Source organism: Astyanax mexicanus, chromosome 15 (genome assembly GCF_023375975.1).
Source record: "Astyanax mexicanus isolate ESR-SI-001 chromosome 15, AstMex3_surface, whole genome shotgun sequence".
Classification (NCBI taxonomy): Eukaryota; Metazoa; Chordata; class Actinopteri; order Characiformes; family Acestrorhamphidae; genus Astyanax; species Astyanax mexicanus.
Window position 1 is genome coordinate 42,754,039 of NC_064422.1, and position 26,885 is coordinate 42,780,923.

Consider the following 26,885-nt stretch of genomic DNA (forward strand, 5'->3'; position numbering starts at 1 on the left):
TAGACACTGATTTTTGGGTTTTCATTGGCTATCTATCCATCCATCCATCCATCCATCCATCCATCCATCCATCCATCCATCCATTGAACAAAAAAGATGCAGAGCGTTCAGACTTCTAATGATTTAATAACGGCAAAAAGAAAAACAAGTTCATATTTATAAAGTTTTAAGAGTTCAGAAATCAATATTTGGTGGAGTAACCGGTAATCAATTTTTTTTTTTTTTATGGATCATGGCATCATGTTCTCCTCCACCAGTCTTACACACTGCTTTTGGATAACTTTATGCTGCTTTACTCCTGGTGCAAAAAAAAAAGTTGTGCAGTTCAGTTTGGTGGTTTGATGGCTTGTGATCATCCATCTTCCTCTTGATTATATTCCAGAGGTTTTCAATTTGGTAAAATCTAAGAAACTCATCATTTTTAAGTGCTTTCTTATTTTTTTAGAGCTGTATATATACATTGTATTGCAAAGTATTTGCTCACTCATCCAAGTAATTGAACTAAACATTTGCAGAATTAGAATGAATATATTATTAGGCTTAAATGCTTACCAAAATACTAAATTTCTTACCAAAATACTAAATTTCTTACCAAAATACTAAAATTCTTACCAAAATACTAAATTTCTTACCAAAATACTAAAATTCTTACCAAAATACTAAATTGCTTACCAAAATGCTAAAATTCTTACCAAAATACTAAAATTCTTACCAAAATGCTAAAATTCTTACCAAAATACTAAAATTCTTACCAAAATACTAAAATTCTTACCAAAATGCTAAAATTCTTACCAAAATACTAAAATTCTTACCAAAATGCTAAAATTCTTACCAAAATACTAAAATTCTTACCAAAATACTAAAATTCTTACCAAAATGCTAAAATTCTTACCAAAATGCTAAAATTCTTACCAAAATATTAAAATTCTTACCAAAATACTAAAATGCTACCAAAATACTAAAATTCTTACCAAAATACTAAAATTCTTACCAAAATGCTAAAATTCTTACCAAAATACTAAAATTCTTACCAGAATACTAAATTTCTTACCAAAATACTAAAATTCTTACCAAAATACTAAAATTCTTACCAAAATACTAAAATTCTTACCAAAATGCTAAAATTCTTACCAAAATACTAAAATTCTTACCAAAATGCTAAAATTCTTACCAAAATACTAAAATGCTACCAAAATACTTTTATGAGTGCATTTATGATTAAAATAGCACTCCTCTGGTAAAAATGCTTGATTGTGCTTTGTTGGTTTTTGTTTTTTTGTGTGTGTAGTTCTGACTTTTACCCAAAAAGTGGAATTACAAAAATACATGTAGGTTTTTCAGTATTTTGCCATTGGACAAATGTTTAATTTTGTTTTGGTTCAGTTTTCAGAGGTTTTCAATTAGGTAAAATGAAGGAAACTCATCATTTTTAAGTGCTCTCTTATTAAGTATATTATGCATCTCTTTTTCTCTCTTCTCCGATGGATCATCAGATATCACCACGTGTTCCAGACTCTGTAAGTTGTGTCTGTATTTTCCGGGTCAGCTCTGTCACTGCGCTGGTTACTCTAATGACTGCGAGTTTGTTTTGGGCTTGTCTTTGCTCCTCTTGTGGCTCCAGTCGAAGTCCAAACATTTTCATCAGGAGAAGATAAATGTTTTAGGCTGTGACTGTAAACAGCTGTTCCCGGGTCTGTGTGTATATCAGGGGAAGGAGGGAAACGCGCTGTACATCGCTACGCTACAGATCGGGATGAGCCGAAGCCAAACGGCCAATTTTGCCCTCGTTTCTCATCTTCCCGTCATGAACGGCTGCAGTTTATGCTTTTCCTGTGTTCTGGCAGCCCCTCTGTTCTAAACAGCTCTTTGTAGAAGTTGGAGGTTGTGCAGTTAGAGGAACTGGATCGGGTTCAGCGCGTTGTGGTCGCTGTCTCGCTGGCTCTTGATGTGGTCAGCGTTGGCCACTGGGCCGACGGAGGGACCGAGCCGGTCTCAGGCCGGTTCTCTCGCTACGTTTCCCGCTCTGCTTTTCGTCGTTAGCGTGTCGAGAACCAGGGTCATGAAACCTTCTCATTACAGGGGTCACCGCTCACACACACACTGATCACATGTCCTGTGTGGGCGCTGTTGTGGGACCCTGGAGGGAAGTCCAGGCTCCGTGCTGGTTTTCTTTTCCGTTCCCTTTCTGTTCGGACTGGACTAGATTATTTCTGTAACTGATTATCAACTTGTCTGGGCTGATTTGAATTGAACATTATGGCTGTTTTGCACTGCAGGGCTGAGAGGTGCCGAGCGTGGAGGGGAACCGTTCCCGTGGCTTGTCTTTATGGACAATATGGGTTTTTTTCTTGTATTTTTCCAAATATAAGGCGCACTGGATTATATGGCGCACTATAGTAAGGCAAAACTAGTAAGGAACAATGGTGTCGCCATGTTTTCCTTCTAGTTCAGCAGGTCTCAACGCTGGGGTCGCCTTAGCAAACAAAACTGTGTTTCTTTAAAAGAAGAAAAACGTGTTCTAGATGTTAATCCACACAGATTTCTCTCCTGAAAACTGTGATTTTAGTGAGTTTATTTATTGTTAGCTTAGATTTCCAATATTTTCAACAGCAGCGCTATTTTTAGCACTTGTATTATTTAGCACTTGTGCTAGTAAATGCTGAGGATTATAAGGCACCCTATCAAAGAACATCTATTTTTTTTATCTATTTTTTATACGTAAGGCGCACTGGATTATATGGCGCACTATAGTAAGGCGACACTAGTAAGGAACAATGGTGTCACCATGTTTTCCTTCTAACTTTGCAGGTCTCACCGCTGGGGGGGTGCCTAAGTTAACAAAACTCACTTCTAGAGTAAAAGCGCTTCAGTTCACTTTTAGTAAGCTTAGATTTCCAATATTTTCAACAGCAGTGCTATATTTTTGCTTAGCGCTAGTGCTAGTAAATGCTAAGGATCATAAGGCACACTATTTAGTTGAAACCAAAACTTGGACCATGCCACATATCAGAAATGGATCATATTAAAAAGATTGCATAATCCAATTTGGTCAAAAAATTGGATTTGGGCCTTTTATGACAAAAATCGATTATAATCGATTCCCCCCTCATACTAAAAATCAAACTACAGATGACAAAGAAATAGTTCAAAACTAGGTTTACCTTAAAAAAAAAAAAATCACACACTGACAGACACTGGAGTTAAACTTCAGAACGTGGGTTTGTGACTGTAAATTGAGAAATAAGGCAGTTTTTTTTAGAAACAGTGGGATTTATTTTAAGCTAAATATATGCTTTATCTCACCAGGTGTTTGTGTCGTAAGTGCTGGAACTTTCTTCTGTTCTTTCTTTCGAACTTTCTTTACTTTCTTTCGAACTTTTTTGTACCGAACATTCTTTGCGGTGGTAACCAAAGTAAGATGGATAAACACTTCAGAAACAAGTGGCGTTTTTTCCCAGATATTTTAGATTAAATAGATAAAATGTCTTTATGTAAAATTGCGATAAATCCATTTTGAAAATCGAATTAATCGTAAAAATCGCCCAGCACTGGTTCCATGTGTTCCATGTGTTTATTCCCTCTTCCTCCTGCCACTTTAACCATGTTACACTTACTATTATTTTTACACGTATTTCTCCGCTCAGCCTCTGTTGTTCTGGCGTGAAGCCTGAGCGGTGTTTGTGTAGGCCTGAGGCCTCTGTGAGGTCATGCGCTGGTTGCGCCGCTGGACGCTCTGTAGACGTTTAGAGCTGTTTGATTTCACAGGAGATCCAGTGTGTGCGCTAAGTTTATAAATAACGCCACGCCGACCGCTCTGCCAGGCCCAATCAACCGCCGGCATCCTATAGAATAACCTTTTCCCTTTTCAACAGCTCGCCCCCCCATCCCCCCGCCCCCCTTCTGCCCTCCTGTTTTCCTCCACGCTTTCATTACCGGCCCTCCTGACCCCAGCCTCTACCCTTCCTCCCAGCGGCCGGCCCGAGCCTCCAGAACCGGCGCCTTTCCGCACCGCGCCACGCTCCACACACTACCGGTAACAGGAGAGCGGTACGGGGGGAAAACACGCAAACCCGAAAACAAAACCCCTCTTTACAGAACCGGCAGCTCTCAGAGCTCAGAGCTCAGCGCCGGGCCCACGCTCGACCTGCCTGCCGGGGCTGATTTAAACCCGGTGTGTGTGTGAGTGTGTGTGTGAGTGTTGCAGTGGAGTGTGTGCAGATGCAATGTGTGTTCCTGTATTTCTGGTGCTGATCAGGTTTCTGCTGGTGGGTGTTTGGGTGCTGGAGACATCAGTTCAGTTCCCCTACAGAGAGGTCTGTCTGAGCAGCTGGAACATCCGGCATCTTCTCCAGGTTCTCACCATGGGTTGTACATAGAATCTGTAGATCCTTAAAAAAAGTCTTAAAAAGACCTTAATTTGACGTATAATGTCTTAAATCCATCTTTCACTAATTACATTTTTGACTCATTTTTGACCATTGCTCAAAATTGCTTTTCCCGCTAAATTTGTCCCAGAAAATTATTGCAATTACACATTTTGTCTTATGCATTCTTATTTCTTTGTTTGTATTGGAAAAATGCAAAAAAACAGCAAATACAAGGCAAATTTATTGACACCTTTTCAAAATTGTGGGTAAATAACTTTGTTTCAAGCAAGTGATTCTTGTATAAACTCACCTGTGGAGAGTAACAGGTGTGGGCGGCATCTTCTCCAGGTTCCCACCATGGGTTGTACATGGAATCTGCAGATCCTTAAAAAAAGTCTTAAAAAGACCTTAATTTGTTGTAGAATGTCTCAAATCCATCTTCCACTAATTACATTTTTTTACTCATTTTTAAGCATTGCATTTCACATTACGTTTCCAAATGTGATCTATAGGAAAGTTTCCATAGAAAAATTGATTTTGCACAAATGTTGATCTTCGATGTCTCACAGTGGCACTTAAACCCCGACGCATCCCATTCATTTCAATGGAGAGAGCGGCCGCATGCTGCGGTGCATGCTGGGTTGTGTTGAGCGCAGCCCAGCCTTCCGATATTGCTCAAAATTGCTTTTCCCGCTAAATTTGTTCCAGAAAAGTATTGCAATTACACATTTTGTCTTATGCTGCTTATTTCTTTGTTTGTATTGGAACAACGCAAAAAAACGGCAAATACGAGGCAAATTTATTTACACCTTTTCAAAATTGTGGGCAAATTACCTGTGGCGAGTAACAGGTGTGGGCGGCATCTTCTCCAGGTTCTCACCATGGGTTGTACATGGAATCTGCAGATCCTTAAAAAAAGTCTTAAAAATACGTTAATTTGTTGTAGAATGTCTCAAATCCATCTTTCACTAATGACATTTTTTGACTCATTTTTGAGCATTGCTCACAATTGCTTTTCCTGCTAAATTTGTCCCAGAAAATTATTGCAATTACACATTTTGTCTTATGCATGCTTATTTCTTTGTTTGTATTGGAACAATGTAAAAAAAAACAGCAAATACAAGGCAAATTTATTGACACCTTTTCAAAATTGTGGGCAAATTACTTTGTTTCAAGCATGTGATTCTTGTTTAAACTCACCTGTGGCGAGTAACAGGTGTGGGCGGCATCTTCTCAAGGTTCTCACCATGGGTTGTACATGGAATCTGCAGATCCTTAAAAAGTCTTACATTGTATTTCACATTGCAATTCCAATTATAATCCATAGTAAACTTCCCATAGAAAAATTGATTTTTCACAAATGTTGATCTTCAATGTCTCACGATGGCACTTAAACCCCGACGCATCCCATTCATTTCAATGGAGAGAGCCGCCACATGCCGCGGTGCATGCTGGGTTGCGTTGAGCGCAGCCCCGCCTTCCGACAAAAAAGTTCAGCAGAGCTCAACTTTATTCAAATGAATCTGGCCTCCGCACTCAGAGTCCAGCCAATCAGGGAACAGCAGGCTGCCATGCCACACACATACGAGCCTCAAACACACACAGAACAGCCGCCTTTCAAACACTGAAAAGAGGCTAAAAATGGCGGAATATGGATTTATAGAACTATAGATCACCGTGAGGTTTACTAAAAAATGTAAAACCTTAAACTTTTGATTGACTACATCTGTTGCTTCATTTGAATTCAAAAACGCCACGGACACGCCCGCACGCGGCGAGCCGAGAGAACCGTTGTACAGTCATGGCTAAAATTGATTACTTCCCGTGAATTTCTCCCAGAAAATGAATGCAATTGTATGTTTCTTTTATGTTTATTAGAACAACACAAAAACGCAGCAAATACAAGGCAAATTTATTGACGCCTTTTCAAAATTGTGGGTAAATAACTTTCAAGTTCAAGTTTCAAGCATGTGATTCTAGTATTAATTCACCTGTGGCGAGTAACAGGTGTGGGCGATAGAACAAAAAGACTCATTTTTGAGCATTGCATTTCATATTGCGTTTCCAAATGTGATCTATAGAAAAGTTCCCATAGAAAATTTCATTTATTTTGCACAAGTGTTGATCTTTGATGTCTCAGGCGACATACAGTCATGGCTAAAAGTGATTGCTCCCCCTGAATTTCTCTCAGAAAATTATTGCAATTACATGTTTTGTCTTACACATGTTTATTTCCTCTTGTTTTAAGCATGTGATTCTCGTATAAACTCACCTGTGGCAAGTAACAAGTATGGGCAGTAAAAAAAAATCACACCTGAAGGTTCCCCTGCAGCGAGGTCTGGAACATCCAGCATCTTTTCCATGGGTTGTACAATTTGATCGTAGAACAATGGAAATCCGCAGATTCTTAAAAAGTCTTAAAAAGGCCAAAATTTGTCATGAATGTCTTACATTCATGTGCCAAAGGTTTGAATTGCAAAAGGCACAAATTCCATTTTGACTGGTTTTTGAGCAATGCATTTGACATTGCATTTTTAAATGTGATCTATAGAAAAGTTCCCATAGAACAATTGATTGAAGGAGGTGCAAAGAACTTTCTAAGGACTTGAGAACCAAAATTTCGTTCCTCTGTCCACGGTGTTCAACATAATGAAGAATTTACAACCTATGGCACTGTAGTTAACCTCCCTTTTCTTTTCCTTGGACGGAAGAGAAAAATTGATGAAAGGTTGCAACACAGGATAGTCCGGATATTGGATAAGAAACCCCAATCTCCCCAAGTTTCAAAGAAGTTCAAGCTGTCCTGCAGGCTCAGGGTGCATCAGTGTCAGAGCGAACTATCCAGCAAAATTTGAATGAAATGAAACACTATAATAGAAGACCCAGGAGACAAAATCTTTTTGGAAAAATGTCTTGTGGACAGATGAGACCAAGAATAATTCTTATTCTAAGGCCTACAAAGATCTGAAAATAACCGAAGGATTTTGGGTGGCAATGTAAAGGGCCCAGTGTCCTAGGTCATGGGCTTTACAACAAGACAATGACCCCAAACATACTTCAAAAAGCACCTAACAATGAATGGAATCAAAGTGCTGCAGAGTTCTGAAGTTGCCAGCTATGAGTCCTGATCTAAATCCCATTGAACAGCTGTGGAGAGATCTTTAAATTGCTGTTTGGAGTGTTTGAAGTCTTTGAGGACCCCTGATATGATGGAAAGAACCATGGATTCTTCCAGACTTTCTGTCCTCATTTGTCCCATCGGTCTGAGGATCGGATTATTCATGTGTGTTTTAACAGAACCCGACTTGTATTCCGCCTGATCCATCAGCATGTCGGAGCTCCAGCCCACTGAGGAGAAACGCTACACCCCAACCTCGTACTCGAGAGCCTCTCAGACACATCTACGCCTTAAGGTCCCTCCTGACCAATCAGTCCCACATCACTCCATATCACTCCATCACTCCCGTCCACAGCTCCAGCAACACCGTCCACACCACGTCCCCTCTAAACATCCGGCAGAAAGAGGCCGAGGGAGAAAGAGGCGGAAAACAAAAGCAGATGAAAACAGTCGGGGAGGAGAAAGTTAAAGCTGGAAGCTGCTAAAGCCATCAGCCCCCAGAATCCAATCAGAGAAGAAGTTATGGAAATAAACGAGCCCACATTTTTTTTTAGATTGGACTAAAGTAAGAAAAAAAAAGAAAAAAGCTAATTTATCTACAGGTCAGGTCATGTGGGCAGTTGATACGGAGCTTCTGAGGCTGTAGAATATAGAAAAAAAAATATATATATTACCATCCGGTGGACAATAACTTGTACTGTAACAAGTGGAAGACAAACTACCATATTTTTTGCACTATAAGCTGCACTTAAAATCCTTTAACTTTCCTAAAAATCGTCAATGCACCTTAAAATCCGGTGCTCCTTATGCAGTATTAGCATTAGCTGCTAACCACGCTACGTGCTATCACTTTTATCATTCAGAGCTGAGTATTATCGGCCTGTAACCTGCTGCTAACCCTGGCTAGCACTGCTAAAGCAGCATTAGCATTAGCCACTAACCACACTAAGTGATATCGGCCTGTAGTCTGTGAGTTTACCGTGTTAAAACAAGCTACGCGGGACGAACCGCTACCTAATAACACCCCTGGCTTACCAGAACACTCAGCGTCCCTCCGTGTAGCGCTGTTGTGGCTAGCGCAGAGGTGGAAAAAGTACTGAAAAATTGTAATTGAGTAAAAGTACCTTTACTTTGCTAAAAATTCTACTCAAGGAAAAGTAAAAGTACCCATCTAAAAATCTACTCGAGTAAAAGGGAAAACTACTCAATTTAAAATGTACTTTGAGTAAAAGTTACATAGTTACTTTTAATTATTTGATGTAAAAAAGTAAGAACAAATCATAAATTAAATCGTTTTTAATGACCTATTACTCCACATAATAATTTGGACCTTTCAGGCAGTATTTATATGTTCAGACCACCCCATAAATTTTTTTTTAAGAACAAGTGGCATATTTCTATGTTTCTATGATCCATTTTTTTCTTTACTGTTAAAAAGTTATGGTCATATATGTGACTATAAACTGTAATTTTATAGTTTTACAGTTCATTATTATATTTTAACTTGCCATTGCTGTGCTTTAACTGCTATTTACATGTTTGTTTAACATTTAAGCAGATTGTTTAATGATAAAAGTACTTACACCACATGCTTTCTCAGGTTTGATGTGGAAGTTTTGAAAGCTGACAGCTCTGTCCGGAGGGGCACATTTTGCATTGCATGAGGACGTTATTGCCTCATTATTTCACATGCGAGCATCCGTGCGCCGTTGCATCCACGCCAATTTATTTATTTTTTTTTATTCAGAAAATATATCTTTTTTTTCAAGCATTTTATTTTTTACTCAGTAACGGAGAGTTTTCCAGTGTAGCGAAGTAAATTACTTGTGTCAAAATATACTTGAGTAAAAGTAAAACTACCTATTTTAAAAACGACTTTTTACAAAAAATTACAAATTACTCATGAAAAAATCCGTTGATGGAATAACCTGGTCTATATTCAGTATATTCAGGTAGTCAGCTGACCTCATTCTTTCAGCACATACTGTTGCTGAACCTAAACCTGCAGAACAACTAGTTAAATCCAGGTGCAGACTTTTGTTTATATTCATTAAAATATTGTTTATATGTATTACTAATACAGAAACTTAAATATCGTGAAGTGTAAGTGTATATATCGTCGCTGTCCAATGAAAAACACTTACTCCAAAATAGGCAACTTTACAGGAGAGAGAGAAAACCTTGTAAACTTTCAATGGAAGTCAATGTAAAAAGAGTTTATTTCAGGTCATTTTAAAGAGTTTCTATTGGTCCGTTCATCAAGAAATTTTGGCACAGTGTGAGGGACTGTTTGTTTGTTCAAATTGTGTAGTAAACTAAAAATCAACACAAATATAAATAAGGTAAGTGTTTTTCATAGGACAGTGACTATATATACAGGGATCTACCAGGTTACACATATAGACATGTCATTTATAGATGATTTATAGTGTTACCAGTTCCTTTTTGCATCCCTAGTTCTTAATTTAAAGACGTTTTCTTGGCTGTTAGGTCTGTATGGTAGTGTATATGTATTTCTGAGTATATAATGTGTGTATCAGTGGCGATTGCTCTAAGACTGCAAGGGAAGCTCAGCTTCCCCTAAAATGTAAAACAATAAGTGATTAAATATATACTGTTGTGTGTACATGTCACTGATTAAATATGTGCTACACTGCGCTGAACTTAGTTCAGAATCAGCTTCTTATCACTGGTAACGCCGCGGCTTTCCTCTCACTCATTCCCGCAGCTTCACAGTGCTGCTTTAAACAGTGCACAGACTTCAATAGCGGAGCAAAGCGCGCGGCCAAACCAGACGAGCCATTGGATAAATGCTGGGCTTTGTCCCGCCCATCGGACGCTCAGCGTCTCTGGGGGTCTATGGGGCAGTGGGCTGGCCTCGGCCGGCCCGGACGCTCAGCTTCTGCATGATGATTGGATGATCCGTTTGAGGCGGAGTCCCTTTTTGATTGACAGCAAAATGAGCGAATCAGGGATCTTTAGTGTAAAAATCTGAGATAGGAGCATTTTCATTCTGTTCTGAGTTGAACCTGAGACTTTCCTAATCCTTATAGCGGCATTTTCTTTATTAAAAACGACTAATATTGTGTTATCATTAAAAAAAAAAATTAAATTAATAAAGGGATTATTCAAGGAAATTAAAACTGTCCAAAAAGGAACTAAATTTACCTGCATTTTTTTCCTTTACCAACTTTAAAAGATTTCACGTAATGTTTTTTTTTTACTGATCATTTTATGTTTATTCATGTCATAGCGTTTTTTTTATGTAAATGTAAAGAATGGGTACCTTTTTGTTGTGTAGTGAAAACTTGAAAATAATGCCTTTTGTTTACGAAAAAAAAAAAAAACCCATCTCAGGGAGAGTAGAATTTACGTATAAATAAAACTACATATGTTAAGATGTAGGCCGAAATTGAGCTTCCCCTCCTTGAAAGACCAGCATCCGCCACTGGTGTGTGTGTAGTGTGTAGGAGTGCGTTAAGCAGTATGGTGGATGGTTTTTGAATAAGAGGGTTTGGATCTGGGCCGGGGGGTGTCTGAAGCTCCAGCGTGGAGGACAGATGATTGGGGCTGTCTGGATGTTCTCTGCTCGGTGTTTAGTTTTCTAACAGCAGCGGTCAGCGTGGGCCAGGTATCTCCGTGGATGGCTGCAGACGGCGTGTGTGTGTGTGTGTGTGTGTCTGTGTGTGTGTGTGTGTGTGCGAGCGTGTGCTGAGCGAACGCAGGTGTGATCACGCCGACCAATCGAGTGGTCGTATGATGGATGGAGCAGGCGATTGATGAGACAAACAGAAGTGGAGTTTTGAGTCTTTTAGGTCTGGCCATCTCCTCTGCTGTGATCCCTTTCAATGCAGCTCAAAGGCTAAATGTACTAGCGATGACTGCGCTGGGCTCAGAGTGTGTGTGTGTAGGTGCATGCAGATGTGCTGGTGTGTGTGTGTGTGTGTGTTTCCCCTGACGCATTAGACAGCATTCCTGCCCTGACATTCTTTTGTCTAAAGAGCTTTGGGATAGGACAGAGGGGAAAAACAAATACGGCTTCTTGACGCGAGCCGTCTCTCAGTAAAGCCTGTAACACATGGGCAGAACACACACTTTCCACATATGCAGCAGCGCTGCAGTGGAAACAGTTCCTACAGTGTGTTTCCCCCAGACATCCATTCTCAACCAGTACAGCGTGATTCAGAGCTCTGCCCAACACATATTTCACATAGCGCTGCTAAACAGCCTTGATTTTCCCTCTGCTTTTCCTTTCTTTCTTGTCTTTATTTTTCTCCCCTTTTTATAATCATCACCTGCAAAGTAGGCCTTTCACTATGACACATTTCATCAGACAATATCAATATAATTAAAAAATTGTGATGATCAATAAGGGTGTGACAAGATTAAATTGGTACTTATTTTTATTACATTTTTTACTTGGAAGTACATTGAGTACATTGACCCTCCCTTACAATGCAGCTGAGCATTTACAGTAAAAAAAAAAAATAAGAAATAAGGAAAAAAAAAAAATATATATATATATATATATATATATATAATATTACATTTTATTTGAATATTACATTTCAAAGAAATCTCAAAGTGCTACAGCGTAAATAAAATCAGAAACAAACATTTAGGAAACAGTGGATAAAAACAACAAAAATTACACACATCAGAGATATAAATAAAACATTTCCTAGTAGGCCTTTTTGAATAAGAAAGTTTTTAGTTTTCTTTTAAAAGACTCCACACTTTGTGGCGCCCTCAGTGAGTCTGGGAGATCATTCCAAATATAAATATTTATATACAATATATACAATATACAATATGAATCTATTATATATATATATATATATATATATATATATATATATATATATATATATATATAAATATATATATATATATATATATATATATAATGCATAAAAGTAAAATAAATCATTATATATAAAGTAAAGAAAAATAATAGTAAAAGTGAATGATAAAATGGTAAAATGACAAGAATGATAAGAAATGATAAAATGAATAATAACAAACTAAGATCATTAGAATCAAAATGAAAATACAGCTTTTTTGTTTTATTCTATAAACTACGGACAACATGTCTCCCAAATTCCACACAAAAATATTGTCATTTAGAGCATTTATTTACAGAAAATGAGAAATGACTAAAATAACAAAAAAAAAAGATGCAGAGCTTTCAGACCTCAAATAATACAAAAAGGAAACATTCATAATTTTCATATTCATACAGTTTCAAGAGTTTAGAAATCAATATTTGGTGGAATAACCCTGGTTTTAATAACAGTTGTCATGCATCTTGGCATTCATGCATGTTCTCTTCCACCAGTCTTACACACTGCTTTTGTATATCTTTTTGCCACTCCTTATTTTTTTCATATGTACAGGGGTTGGACAATGAAACTGAAACACCTGTCATCATTTTAGTGTGGGATTTTAGGTTTCATGGCTAAATTGGAGCAGCCTGGTGTTCAATCTTCATTAATTGCACATTATTGCACCAGTAAGAGCAGAGTGTGAAGGTTCAATTAGCAGGGTAAGAGCACAGTTCTGCTCTAAATATTGCAATGCACACAACATTATGGGAGACATACCAGAGTTCAAAAGAGGACAAATTGTTGGTGCACATCTTGCTGGAGCATCTGTGACCAAGACAGCAAGTCTTTGTGATGCATCAAGAGCCACGGTATCCAGGGTAATGTCAGCATACCACCAAGAAGGACCAACCACATCCAACAGGATTAACTGTGGAGGCTGTAAGAGGAAGCTGTCTGAAAGGGATGTTCGGGTGCTAACCCGGATTGTATCCAAAAAACATAAAACCACGGCTGATCAAATCACGCAGAATTCAATTCAATCTTCATCTTATAATCGTATCGTAATTATCGTTACAGGCGTACCTGCAGTTGTCATTCACTTTTTCCACGTTCTTTTTTTTCTTTCCCTCGTCCTACGACAGGAAGTAGGGAAGCCCATAAAAGCTCATTGAAGCTCAGTGTGCGAGGGGCCACTGGGAGGCATCTGGGGGCCACTGGGGTTGGTAAAAACACCAGTCCCCAATCGTACCTCACATTAAAGCTCGTTTCCCCCCTTCGTTTCAGTTCAGTTCAACATGCACGCTTCTTTAACATCAGGTTCTGCTGCAGCTGCTCTGAGAACTTCCGGCTGTTTGATGCTGGGGGTCTCCAGGATGCTCCCCCAGAGGCCAGTCCACTGCGTCTAAGGTCTTCCACAGATGCTTGTAAACCGAGGCGGAGAGCTTTTGAAGGTCGGAGGCCTGTTTGCTTGAATTTACTGTACACCCCCACACCTTAAGGAGGACTTCAGGAAAGGAAAAAGACCTCCTTTAACCTCGTTACAATAAATCTTATTTCAAGTGCCATTTTTTTCTAGTTTTGCCCAATTTCCTCTATAATTTAGGAGACTAATTACCTAATCCCTAATCCCAATCTCGGACTCCAGCTGCTGATGCAGAAGTAGCATGGCGTACTGTACTCTCTGACTCTGACTGCTGATGGAAAAGCAGCATGTCCTACTGTACTGTCTCTCGCTTAGACTCCGGCTGCTGATGGAGAAGCAGCATGACCTAATGTTCCCTCTCTCTCTCAGACTCCGGCTGCTGATGGAGAAGCAGCATGACCTACTGTACTGTCTCTCTCAGACTCTGGCGGCTGATGCTCAAGCAGTATGATCTGGTCTTGCAACTACTCGGACCACAGTATCAGCGGCTTAAGGCTGGTTTATACTTCTGTGTCGAGCCAATGCATTATCTGTGGCATAACCTGTGTGAGCGCCCTATGCAGCTGCCCAAATTTGAATGTCTGCGTTCATGTGCCTGTGTCGCTCTGTGGTTTAAACCATGGGTGGCTCAGCTGACCAATCACAGCTGCCGCTGTCTACGTCATGTGACACATAGTAGCATTTCTGGGTGAGTGCTATGGCACTTCGGGCTATGGCACATGGGCCAGGTCATCTACACATAGGCTATAACGCAGGTTTAACGCATGAGTATAATTTTTTAAAATCTTTTTATAATTGCAGTGCATTTAATGATCATTAATACTATTGCTTACCTTTTGGAAAGAGATCTGTTAGGTAAACGAACCTCTGTTTAAGGAAATAGGACCTTGTAAGAATTATAAAAGGGCTCATCTACTCCAGATGTCTACAAGTACTGCGACCCCACCACTGGGCCTTCTTATTATTCTTCCATTCCTGCAAATGCGTCTGCGATCGTAATGTTAGCTAAGCTGCTTGCATTGTTTCTGGCCGCAGGTGCCATGGGGGGGCATGGTATTGGGCCACATGGTTCTTGGAAGCCCTCGCCTGCTCACCTCACACATATGCTATATTTCCTTCACAGCAGTTAGATATTATCGCTCTGGAAAATGGGCGCTCTGGAGCGGCAGCAGCAGCAGCTCTCGGGCGAGTGTGTATGTGTGTGTGTGTGTGTGTGTTCTGTGGCCACGTGTGTATATCGCTGTGTTTACACTGATTTTTTGAGGCTTTCTTAAGCTGTTGTTTTTTCTTTTCTCTTTTCCGAGTGGAATAGAAGAACTGGTTTGATTTGTGGGCTGCTGGTCGGTGATGGTAGGTTGTACCGCACTGAGGGCCAATTAGCTCGTCACGGCACAGCGCTCACCATTAGGTGCTGCGTGTTTGCGACGGCCGTGTGGACACGTGTCACTATCCCTGCTATTATTCACCATTTCTCCATACTCAACACTAGAGACTGGGGAAATTGGAAAAAGGTGGAGGGACATTTACTGTATGTCTATCCTGGTATAGCCTGAACTGTTCGCCCATGTTTTTTCTTTTCTTTTTAGTTCTTTTTTTAAAGCCAATACAACACAATTGTTTCACCCATTCACTAGTGATGCCCCAAGGCTAGAACACGCCTCCTCCCGACACATGTGAAATCAGACTCCACCTCTTTTTTTAAACAATGCGCTCGGAGGAAAACGTAGCAACACGGTACTGATACATCAGCTCACAGATGCAGCCTTGTGCTGATCCACATCACCACATCACCCTAGGAGTGATGAGGGGAAAAAGAAGAGCGTCATCTACTGTACCCACCCAGAGAGAGAGAGCAAGGCCAATTGTGCTCTCTCAGGGCTCCGGCAGCTGAAGGCAAGCTGCATGACCGGGATTCGAACCAGTGATCTCCCGATCATAGTGGTGTGGTGCTTTAGACTGCTGGGCCACTGTGTATATGTTTTTGCTGATTACACAAACATTGCCACAAACATTACACATTCATGCTAACAGTCAAAAGTTTTAGAACACCCCCATTTTTTTCCCCATTAGGTCGAGTCGTTCACCATAAATGGTACAAAATACAGGGTCCCAAAATTTAAGGAAAACAATTGAACTAAAAACTGAAACCAAGCATTTTTCTTTTATTACTGTAATAAAACTGTAAAAAAAAAACATTTTTTAAATATATTGGAACTGGAAAATCATATTGTTTAAATGAAGAGAAACAATTAATTGGTTAACAGCTTGCAGCTGGTAAGTCGCAAAGGAAATATACTAATCTTTTTTGGAAATAGATTTGTGGCAAATTCAAAGTCTTTTCCTGTAGTAAAACAGATGGTTTTACTGCTGTTACTCTCTACTCCAGCATTTACACACTTATCATAATAACTAGATAAAAACACAGAGAACTCTAAAAGTAACTATTAAAAGTAGAAGTTCTTACAGAAATTACAGATAAAGCCAATGGAGTCTGTGGAAGTTAAAAAATGTCCATTGGAAACTAAATGACTAGGAATTATATACTACAAAACTGGGTACCACTTTAAAATAAGACCACCTTTTATAAAAGGGTTATGAATAGTTTATAAAGGAGATTATTAATTGGTTATAAATTAGGCTGAAAATACTCTTTAAAAATCTCTTTAAAAAAACTCTTTATTAATACTTTATTAATAAGCAGTTAATAAATAAATAACTACATAGATAGAAATGACAACTGTGAGTTAAAATAATAATAAAATAAGTAGTGATTCAACATTTATTTCTACTGTCAAACCTCAGATCTTTCTATGTACTGATCTTACTCTGTGTTTTCCATCAATCAGCATTAAACCTGTCATATTAATATATTTGTAAGTATGTATAACTTTTTAATATAAATTAAATGACTAAGCCAACTAAACAACGGATCACTGTTACCTTTTCAATTGATGTGTTGTAACTGCTTATCAATGGTTTTAAGGCATTTACAACCTAATCAACAAAACTTAATAATCTATTTCATAATCCAATTATAAACCCTTTATAAGGGTAGTCTTTTTTTAAATTGGTACCCAAAACTGGACCAAACTAATCGTTAAACACACTAAAAGACTTAATCACAGTCATTCTACATGCTCTAAACCCACTGCTGTACTGAACTGAACACAAGTCAAACCCATTTTCTCAGTCAGCTTTATGAGGTAGAGTCACCTAGAATTCAGGCTTTCAGTTAACAGCTGTGCTGAACTCATCAAGAGTTAATTACTTGAATTTCTTGTCTCTTAATAAAGTGTTTGAGAGCATCAGTTAAAGTAAAGTAGTGAAGAGGTAGAGTTACAGGTATACAACTTTAAAAAAAGTTTCCTCAAGAGCAGTCGCAAAGACCATCAAAGATGCTAGGATGAAACTGGCTCTCATCAGGACTGCCCTAGAAAATGAAGAGCACAGAGGAAACATCAGAGATCATCAGAGAGGGTTACCAGACTCAGAAATTTAGATAAGAGCACCTAAATGCTTTACAGACTACTTCATGATTCTGTGTTCTACATTGTATTAGTTTACAATGTAGGAAAAAAAAACATTGAATTAGAAGTTGAAACTTTTGACTGCTAACAAACAAGTTAAGCAGAACATTAAAGGGTTAAAATCAGAGCACAATTACGTAGAAAACCCCAGTTTTTCTAACAGGGAGAGCTTTTCTAGTGCACAGCGGCGTCTGCCAGTATGCCTTCTGTCACCTTGCATGTAGATTTGTCTTACATTGCTATCCAAAGCATTCTTTTCAAAGGAAAAAAAAAAGTTAAAAAGAATTCCCTGACATGATCCAGGTCCAGAATACCAGTTCTTTTCTTTTCCCCTCTCCGATTCTGGACCGAATTAATTTCCATCCCTTTCGTCTAATTCAACTTTCTTCAGTAAAAAAAAGGGGGGGGGTTGGGAGACGTTCCCTCTCAGAGTCCTGATTTATTTATCCACATGGAGACGGAGGGCAGGATTCAGGCTGTTTGGACAGGGCTGTCTAGAAGGCTTTAAGTGATTTTGAATGGTCTCCATTACGAAGTCTCTTCAGCTGGGGAGAGCAATTTGTATTGATTGGCTGAAATAAAGCTGTGTAATGAAAGCTGTGCACCTGCCTCGAGATGGAGAGCTGGAGAGCTGGAGAGATGGAGAGATTCCTTGTGCTAGAGCCAATGAGCTTATGGTGCATTGTTTAGACCGAAAGGCAGGCTTATTAATTCACACAAGCCTTAAAGCACTTTAGGTAATTTATGATAACTTTCACAGAGCAGGTAAAAGTGTTTTAAATCCAATTTTGTCAGCAAAGTTGCTGTTAATGCTATAATTTTAATGTGACTCTTATATTCAACATTTGTCTAAACAAGTAAAATAACAAAAAACATGCTCAAAACTTTACATGCACATTGCTTTACATAAAGTTTCAGTTTTATCCTTGTTAGCATCACAAGAGCTTTCAAAAACTTGAGTTTATCACAGAGAATGTGTTCCAGCTTGCCCTAAAAACAAGACAAAACTCTTTTACTGCTTTGATTTTATGTTAGTAATTACTTTGAACTTCTTTTTAAGCTTTTTTTTAAAGCTTTTTTTAAGCTTAACGCTCGTCACTTCTTCACTACCTCACAATCCAACTACTGAAAACAAATTATCTTTTTATCACTGTAAAGAAGTAAAGAAAAAACTGAAATATATTAGTACTTTTTAAAAGTATACTTTAAACAAAAACCTGAAAAAAATCATATTGTTTAAAAAAAGAGCTTTGGAAAATCTTCTGTACTGTTTCCTACACCTTTAAATAAAGACTCTTAGAAACTGGAGGAATAAAACTGCTACAGAAAGAGTCACGTCTGGCTGACCCACATGGAAACAGTAGCTTTAGCCTTTAGCTCAGATTAACATGATTAAGGACTGAGTCTCAGTTTCAGCAAAGAAGAGAATTAGAATTTAGAGATAGAGATAAAATACTGAACAATAAGGGTGTTCTGAAACTTTTTACATGTAGTGTATATAGACAGTTTTTTATATTTGTATAAATATAATAATTATAAGAGACCACTTAAAAATGTTGAGTTTGTTTCTTTGATTTTACCAAATTGAAAACCTCTGGAATATAATCAAGAGAAAGAAGGATGATCACAAGCCATCAAACCACCAAACTGAACTGCTTGCATTTGTGCACCAGGAGTGTTAAAGCATAAAGTTATCCAAAAGCAGTGTGTAAGACTGGTGGAGGAGAACATGATGCCAAGATGCTGTGATAAAAAACTGTGATTAAAAACCAGGGTTATTCCACCAAATATTGATTTCTGGACTAAAGTGGTCTCTTAATGTTTTCCAGAACTATATGATGTAATAATTCAAGACATAGCCGAAATAATTGAAAATCAGGGGGGTCAAATTGACCTGTTTTAAAGTTTAAACCTCTAGGAAAAAATATTTACAAGTTTTTTTTATTTGCAGTATGAAACTTTTACTTACATTTTACTAACATATTTGCACCCCCCCCCTGCAAAAACTAAGACTAAGACTTAAAACTAAAACTAATTGCTGTGTTACATTTCAATGTTATGTAAAACTATTCGTATGTATTTATATGTTGGTCTTTCCAAAGTAATGAAGTGAAGCCTTAAAAAGGTTCAGCATGTTTTTTTTTAAATGAAAAATTAGTGAATTATCCTAATTGAACCATTACCTTTTAGAGGTAAGGAACACCGTTGCACTAAATATTGGAAGAATAATTAGTAATGGAGTTAGTAATGGAATTTTTTTAGAATTCTTGTTAGGATTTTTATTTGTTGTTTCAGACATCTTTTGGATAATTAAACGTACACCGAGTTAAACTGACCCAGGAACATTATTGCTGTTCCTGACAAATAACAGGACATAACAGGAGGGTTAAATGAAGTAGATTCATCCATATCCCTTCACTTCTTGTTACTCTCTTGACCTATTTTCCAAATGTTTAATCGCCTAATGACTTTTTCTTTCTTCTGGATGCAATTTTTTGGTTTAAAAACCACTTCTTGTGGCACAGCGACTGCGACTTGCAGTGCAGTGGAACAAATCTATGTCCAGCATGTCTGTGCCTGGTGTAACTAAATACCAAGAACAGACACACAGTCATAGACAAACATACTTGTGTTCTGGTACAGGGGACGGTTTGACTTACGGCGTGTTTCATTTGTATCCCAGCGTAGGTCCCAACCAGCCCTTATTAAGTGACTGTTTGGAAAAGAACAAGCTGTAAAGAACGCAGGATCTCTCCACAGCAACACATCTGTGCTGTGGAAACTATTAAGGGGGAATTGAATCAGGTTGTTGTCTTTCGCTCCCTTTTCTTCTTCTTCAGTCCATAATTTTCCTTTTCCCTTAATCTTGGGCATCGTCTTGCATCGTAACGATGTGCCCAAATTAATCACTGTTTTTAATGGCGAAAACAAAAGGAGGAGCACATGCCGCAGGAGGGAGGCAAGGCGGGGATGCCTTGAGCCGAAGTGGAGTATTGGGTGTCTACGGTTGGGTTCTGTGGTAGTCGTAACCAGCATCTGTCATAAATATAAACCCGGGCAGTTCAAATGAGGGGTGCGTTTCAATTTCCAGTGCAGTCTGCTGTCGTTAAACTGGGCCTGTTGCTCTCCAGAATAATCAGACAGGAAGTTTTTGTGGTGGCGTTCCTGGTGACCTTCAGTGCGTGACAACCCATCAGCTGTAATGGCCCCTGCGAAGGGAAGGGGCCTCGAACAAGCCGCCTCCTGATTCGCCAACGGCCGAAAGACTTCCCAATTGATCCACTGCACAAATATACAGTACGAGCCAAAAGTTCGGACACACCTTCTCTTATTCAATGCATTTTCTTTATTTTCATGACTATATAAATTGTAGATTCTCACTGAAGGCATTATGTTATTTGGATACAATCCGGGTTAGCACCCGAACATCCCTTTCATACAGCTTCCTCTTACAGCGTCCACAGTTAATCCTGTTGGATGTGGTTGGTTCATCTTGGTGGTATGCTGACCCTGGATACCGTGGCTCTTGATGCATCACAAAGACTTGCTGTCTTGGTCACAGATGCTCCAGCAAGACGTGCACCAACAATTTGTCCTCTTTTGAACTCTGGTATGTCACCCATAATGTTGTGTGCATTGCAATATTTAGAGCAGAACTGTGCTCTTACCCTGCTAATTGAACCTTCACACTCTTACTGCTCTTACTGGTGCAATAATGTGTGATTAATGAAGATTGACCACCAGGCTGCTCCAATTTAGCCGTGAAAACTCCCACACTAAAATGACAGGTGTTTCAGTTTCATTGTCCATCCCCTGTATATGTACTTAACAAAAAAGGTGAAATCACAAAAAAATATATATATATATTTTAGTATATAGGAGTATATAGTATATAGTATATATCTGATTACTGCTTTGCACACTCTTGGCATCATTCTCTCAATGCACTTTATTAAGAGGTGGCCACCTAAAATTAAAAGTTTTCCAACAGTCTTGAAGGAAGGAGTTCCCAGAGGTGTTTATTAGCACTTGTTGCCCCTTTGCCTTCTTCACTCTGTGCTCCAGCTCACCCCAAACCATCTGGATTGGGTTCAGGTCCGGTGACTGTGGAGGTTCCGCTCATTTTTTGTTAAGTACATAAAACTCCACATGTGTTCATTCATAGTTTTGATGCTTCAGTGAGAATCTACAATGTAAATAGTCTTAAAAAATAAGGAAAACACACTCAAAGAGAGAAGGTGTGTCCAAACTTTTGGCCTGTACTGTAGGTTTGCGAAGACTGAAAGAAACAGAAGCTGGCTGTTGTGTCAACTGGACGCGCATCAGGGACCTGGCAGTGCTTTTTAAGTGGAAAAGCAAGAATCCGCTATCTGGAGTTTATGGACGTGTAGCACTGACCTCCTTTTAGAAGAGCCAGAAGAAGGTCAGTGAGGTCAAAAGCAGAACTGTACCATCCGTACCACTTTTTTCCTGCACATAAGGAATAATGTAGTAACTTAAAAGTGCTAAACAAACTCAAATAATCTTGGTCCTGATGAATGCCAGTTTAGTCATCATAACATTTTTGCTGGTTCTTTTTTTTGCAACTGCATTGGGATGCTTTCAGAGATCTTAAAATTAAGTTTCTAATTGACTGACCTTCATTTCTTAAAGTAGTTTTGGTAATACTTTATAATAACTTTCATTAATATATTTTTAAGTAATGATCAATATATGTGAACAAAGCAGTAGTTTGTCAGAATTTGAAAATTAACAAGTGCTTATACATGACACCTATTTATCAGCATGGATATTCATATTAAAACATGTTAGCAATTCATTAGCTCATTAGAATTTAAACTTTAAGAAATTGCTAGTAAATACGAACTTTAAACCGGCCAAATGTTTATCCATTGCAGTTCATTTTGCCAATGCGTTCATTGGTATTTACAAATCTTAAAATATGAAAAATAACAGTTATTAATCATTAGTTATTGGTATATTAAATAAAGTGTTATCATAGTTTTTTTTACTTAGTTAAGTAGTTCTTGCTTTTCATAATAATGATTAGAACATTACTCAAATAGAGCTATACACTGTATACACACTAAAAAACAGAGGTACAATAGAAGTACTTTTTTGTACTCAAAGGTACACTTTTTATAATTGGTATAATATTGGTATTTACAGGGTTAGATGTGTTCCCTCTAAAGTACAAAGTCTTTCCTAACAGCAGGAAGAACAGATTTGTACCATTTAAACAGACGAAAGGTACATTCAGTATTCTGTATGACTGTACTGACAACCAATATATATTTTAATTTTACATTTTTCATTTGAAGGCCAGACAATTTTGGATCATCAAGTTCTTGACAGATATTCAGTTGATGATTATGTTTATAATATTTATGATCTTTATTGGTACAAAAAAGGACTTTCACTGAAAGGTACTCTGTTGTACCTCAATATAAGGTACAGCCCCAGCGACAAGCTTTGTACCCTTTTAAGAACAAATCTGTACTTATTTTTCTTTACAACTGATGCTCTCAAACACTTTATTAAGAGACAAAAAATTCAAGCGATTACCTCTTGATAAGTTCAGCACAGCTGTTAACTGAAAGCCTGAATTCCAGGTGATTCTACCTCATAAAGAGATGTTCAAAACTGATAATCTAAGCAAGAGGATCTACTTTTAAGAATCTAAAATTAAAAACATACTCTGCTTATATATTTTGGTTAATCCACAATTCAGGACATAAAAAATGAAAAGAAACACTGAATGTAAGGTATTTCCAAACATCTGACATGTACTATACATAATTATACATATCTCTTTATAAGTAAACAATATATATCCCACTGCACCTGCTCTGTACATTGTGTAAATAACCCTGTATGAATTTTGACCAAAAGAAAAGCTTAGAAAATCTTGCAACAAACTCTTTATTTTACCTTGATTTTCATTCAATGCCTTTTTCTGTAAAATCACTATCTTTTTATTTTGCAACTAAAATTTCTTCACAAGCAGTGTAGTTAATGTTCTTTAATTGGATGAACATTAGCTTTTCTTCAATAAAATCACTGTATTTAAATAACTTTAATATTAAATCAACGTTTCTTAAGAATCTGTCACTACTAATGTATATAATCTGTGTGTAAAATTATGTATCGTGGAAAAGTCTTATACACCTCTGAAAAAAGAGACTACTTAAAAATTATGATTTTCTTTGTTTTTGCCAAATTGAAAAGCTCTGGAATATAATCAAGAGGAAGATGGATGATCACAAACCATCAAACCACCAAACTGAACTGCTTGAATTTTTGCACCAGGAGTAAAGCAGCATAAAGTTATCCAAAAGCAGTGTGTAAGACTGGTGGAGGAGAACATGATGTGGAGATGCATGAAAACTGTGATTAAAAACCAGGGTTATTCCACCAAATATTGATTTCTGAACTCTTAAAACTTTATGAATATGAACTTTTTTGTTTTCTTTGCATTATTTGAGGTCTGAAAGCTCTGCATCTTTTTTTTTATTATTTCAGCCATTTCTCATTTTCTGTAAATAAATGCTCTAAATGACAATATTTTTATTTGGAATTTGGGAGAAATGTTGTCTGTAGTTTATAGAATAAAACAACAATGTTCATTTTACTCAAACATAAACCTATAAATATCAAAATCAGAGAAACTGATTCAGAGAACATTTTTACCACATCGCCCAACCAAAATAGAGAGGTTCTTTATACTGTGTGCCTCATAAGTTTATGGAACCTTGCTGAAGCCAAAATGCAGTCTAGTCTAATTGAACAATCCATCTAGCACCATCCATTGTGATCCAGTTGTGAAGTCGTGACACGTTGTTATACATCAGACCGTGACCCCTGTGTGAGATTGTGCTCCAGTTGGCCGTACCCAGAGCTTTAGGAGAGATATAAAACTCTGTACTCTGACACTGAGAGACAGAACGAGAAATAAAGCCAAAAGATAAAAGGCTGCAGGTACGTGAGCGTGAATAAAACAAGCGTGGGGAACTTCCAGTAAAGAGTTTTACTATACTGTGAGCAGAAGTCCTCAAACAAATGAGGCTCCATCTGTATCCAGTTTAAACATGGAGCCTCTCTGCTGAGCTCAGGAGTTTCTGCTCGGTTTCTTTGCTGTACTGATGCACGTACTGTCTACCATGGTCAGAACATACAAAAATATACTGTAAATATCTGTATGAAAATACAGCTTATTTAACTTAGCTCAGTCCATGCCAACCACTTCCCATTTTAGTCCAGACCTACAGCTGCCTGACTTGGTTCAGACCAGTGGCTCCTAGTTTTGGTCCAGACCAACTGCTGCCTGGCTTGACCTAGACAAACCACTGCTTGAACTGGTCCAAGCCAACTGCTGCATGGTTTGGTCCAGACCAGCCACTGTCTGACTCAGTCCAGACCAACCACTGCCTGCTTTTGTCCAGGCCAACTGCTGCATTGTTTGGTCCTGGCCAACCACTGCCTGACTTGAACCAGACCAGTTGTGGCCTGACTTGGTCCAGACCAACTGCAGCCTGACTTTGACCATACCAACCACTGCCTGATTTGAACCAAATCAAGTCCTGACTCACTCTGTCCAAACCAAGCCCTGCCTGACTTGGTCCTGACCAATCACTGCCTGGTTTGCTCCAGGCCAAATGCTGTAGGAGTTGGCCCAGGCCAACCATGGCCTCACTTGGCCCAGGTCAACCACTGCCTGACTCAGTCTAGACCAAACCCTGTCTAAATTAGTCCAGACCAATCACTGCCTGATTCAGTCCAGACCAACTGCTGCCCAACTTGACCTAGACTAACTGCTGGTCCAGGCCAACTGCTGCATGGTTTAGTCTGGGCCAACTACTGCCTGATTCAGTTTAGACCAATCACTGCCTGATTCAGTCCAGATCAACCGTGACCTGACTCGGTCCAAACCAAGCCCTGCCTGACTTAGACCCGACCAACTGCGGCCTGTCTTAGTCCAGGCCAACTGCTGCCTAATTCAGTTAAGGCCAACCTCTGCCTGGTTTGGCCTGGACCAACCACTGCCAGACTTGGTCCAAACCAAGCCCTGTATGCCTCAGCACAGTCCATTTGATAATTATTGATATCATAAAAGGGTTGATCCTATTTTTAAGTTTGACGTTATCATTTGCTGTATAAAAAACATCTGTTATTGCAGTTGTCTTGATTTGTCTCATTCTTTGTCTCATCTCTTTATCCCTCTCTAGCCAGTTTCCGGCGGAGTTTCCGTCTCAGCAAAAGAAATAAGAAGACCAATAAATCCATGTATGAGTGTAAGAAGAGTGAACAGTACGACACGGCTGATCTCCCAACTTACGAAGAAGTTGCTCATTACCGTAAAGGACATGGAGCCAAACATAGACTCGTCATTCTGGTTGGTGAGTGAAAACTGAGCTTGTTTTATTGTTTTTGTTTTTGCTCTGTATTTCAGTTTTTAATTAAATATTTCCCAATGTACTCATACACAATGAGACAATGAAACTGAAACACCTGTCATCATTTTAGTGTGGGATTTTAGGTTTCATTGGAGCAGCCTGGTGTTCAATCTTCATTAATTGCACATTATTGCACCAGTAAGAGCAGAGTGTGAAGGTTCATTTAGCAGGGTAAGAGCACAGTTCTGCTCTAAATATTGCAATGCACACAACATTATGGGAGACACACCAGAGTTCAAAAGAGGACAAATTGTTGGTGCACATCTTGCTGGAGCATCTGTGACCAAGACAGCAAGTCTTTGTGATGCATCAAGAGCCACGGTATCCAGGGTAATGTCACCATACCACCACTGTGGCTTTGGAACTCAATCCTTCTATAGGGTTCACACTCAGCAGTGGCCTCTTTTAAGAGAACCGGGGAAGTGGAGTTAAAAACACTAGCTGGATATTCATTCCTCTTTCTGTGGCACTTCATTTCTGTCACCCTCATTCAGTAGAGGCGTTTTTCTCTCCGATATTATTCACTAAAGGATTGTTAACACTTAGTTCCATGGGAGTGGCGTAGGTGAGACCCCTGTGAGAAAGCACTTTTACAAAGTGCTAAAGTCTTGACGATGAGTGTGGTGGGAAAAAATTAACCACAGAATCGCATGAGAGAAGCGGAAACTGATGTGTTGTAAATTTACAATAGGAACAGTTGTTCACAATAGTGAGTGTTTAATAAAAGATACTTTTACATATGATATATTGAAGTGAGGCAACCCCTTTGGCGGTAAAGATGTAGTCCAAGGAAATTTCAAGCACAATTTTATTGCCGTTTTTTTCAAGTGTTGAGGGGGAAGTGGGACAAGCCTTCAAGAATCTGATGAAATAAATAAAAAGTAGCCCTGAAGAACCAGGACACTCTACCGCTCTATCCCAACAATAATCTGAAAATGCTAAATCTCTATCCCAACAAGAATTAAAAATACGCTACACCTCTATCCCAACAAGAATTAAAAATATCCTACGCCTCTATCCCAACAAGAATTAAAAATACCCTACGCCTCTATCCCAACAAGAATTAAAAATACCCTACTGCTCTATCCCAACAAGAATTAAAAATATCCTACGCCTCTATCCCAACAAGAATTAAAAATATCCTACGCCTCTATCCCAACAAGAATTAAAA

At 38.6% G+C, this 26,885-nt stretch overlaps 1 protein-coding gene across 3 annotated transcripts in view; it reads left to right on the forward strand.

Moving 5' to 3' along the window:
- mpp7a (MAGUK p55 scaffold protein 7a) overlaps positions 1 to 26,885 on the forward strand; it is a 272,588-nt gene that overhangs the window by 193,286 nt on the left and 52,417 nt on the right. For all 3 annotated transcript variants that reach the window (XM_049464563.1, XM_022670298.2, XM_022670297.2), the window contains exon 12: positions 25,487 to 25,657. In XM_049464563.1, the coding sequence (XP_049320520.1) occupies positions 25,487 to 25,657 (171 nt within the window). The remainder of the gene's footprint in view (positions 1 to 25,486; positions 25,658 to 26,885) is intronic.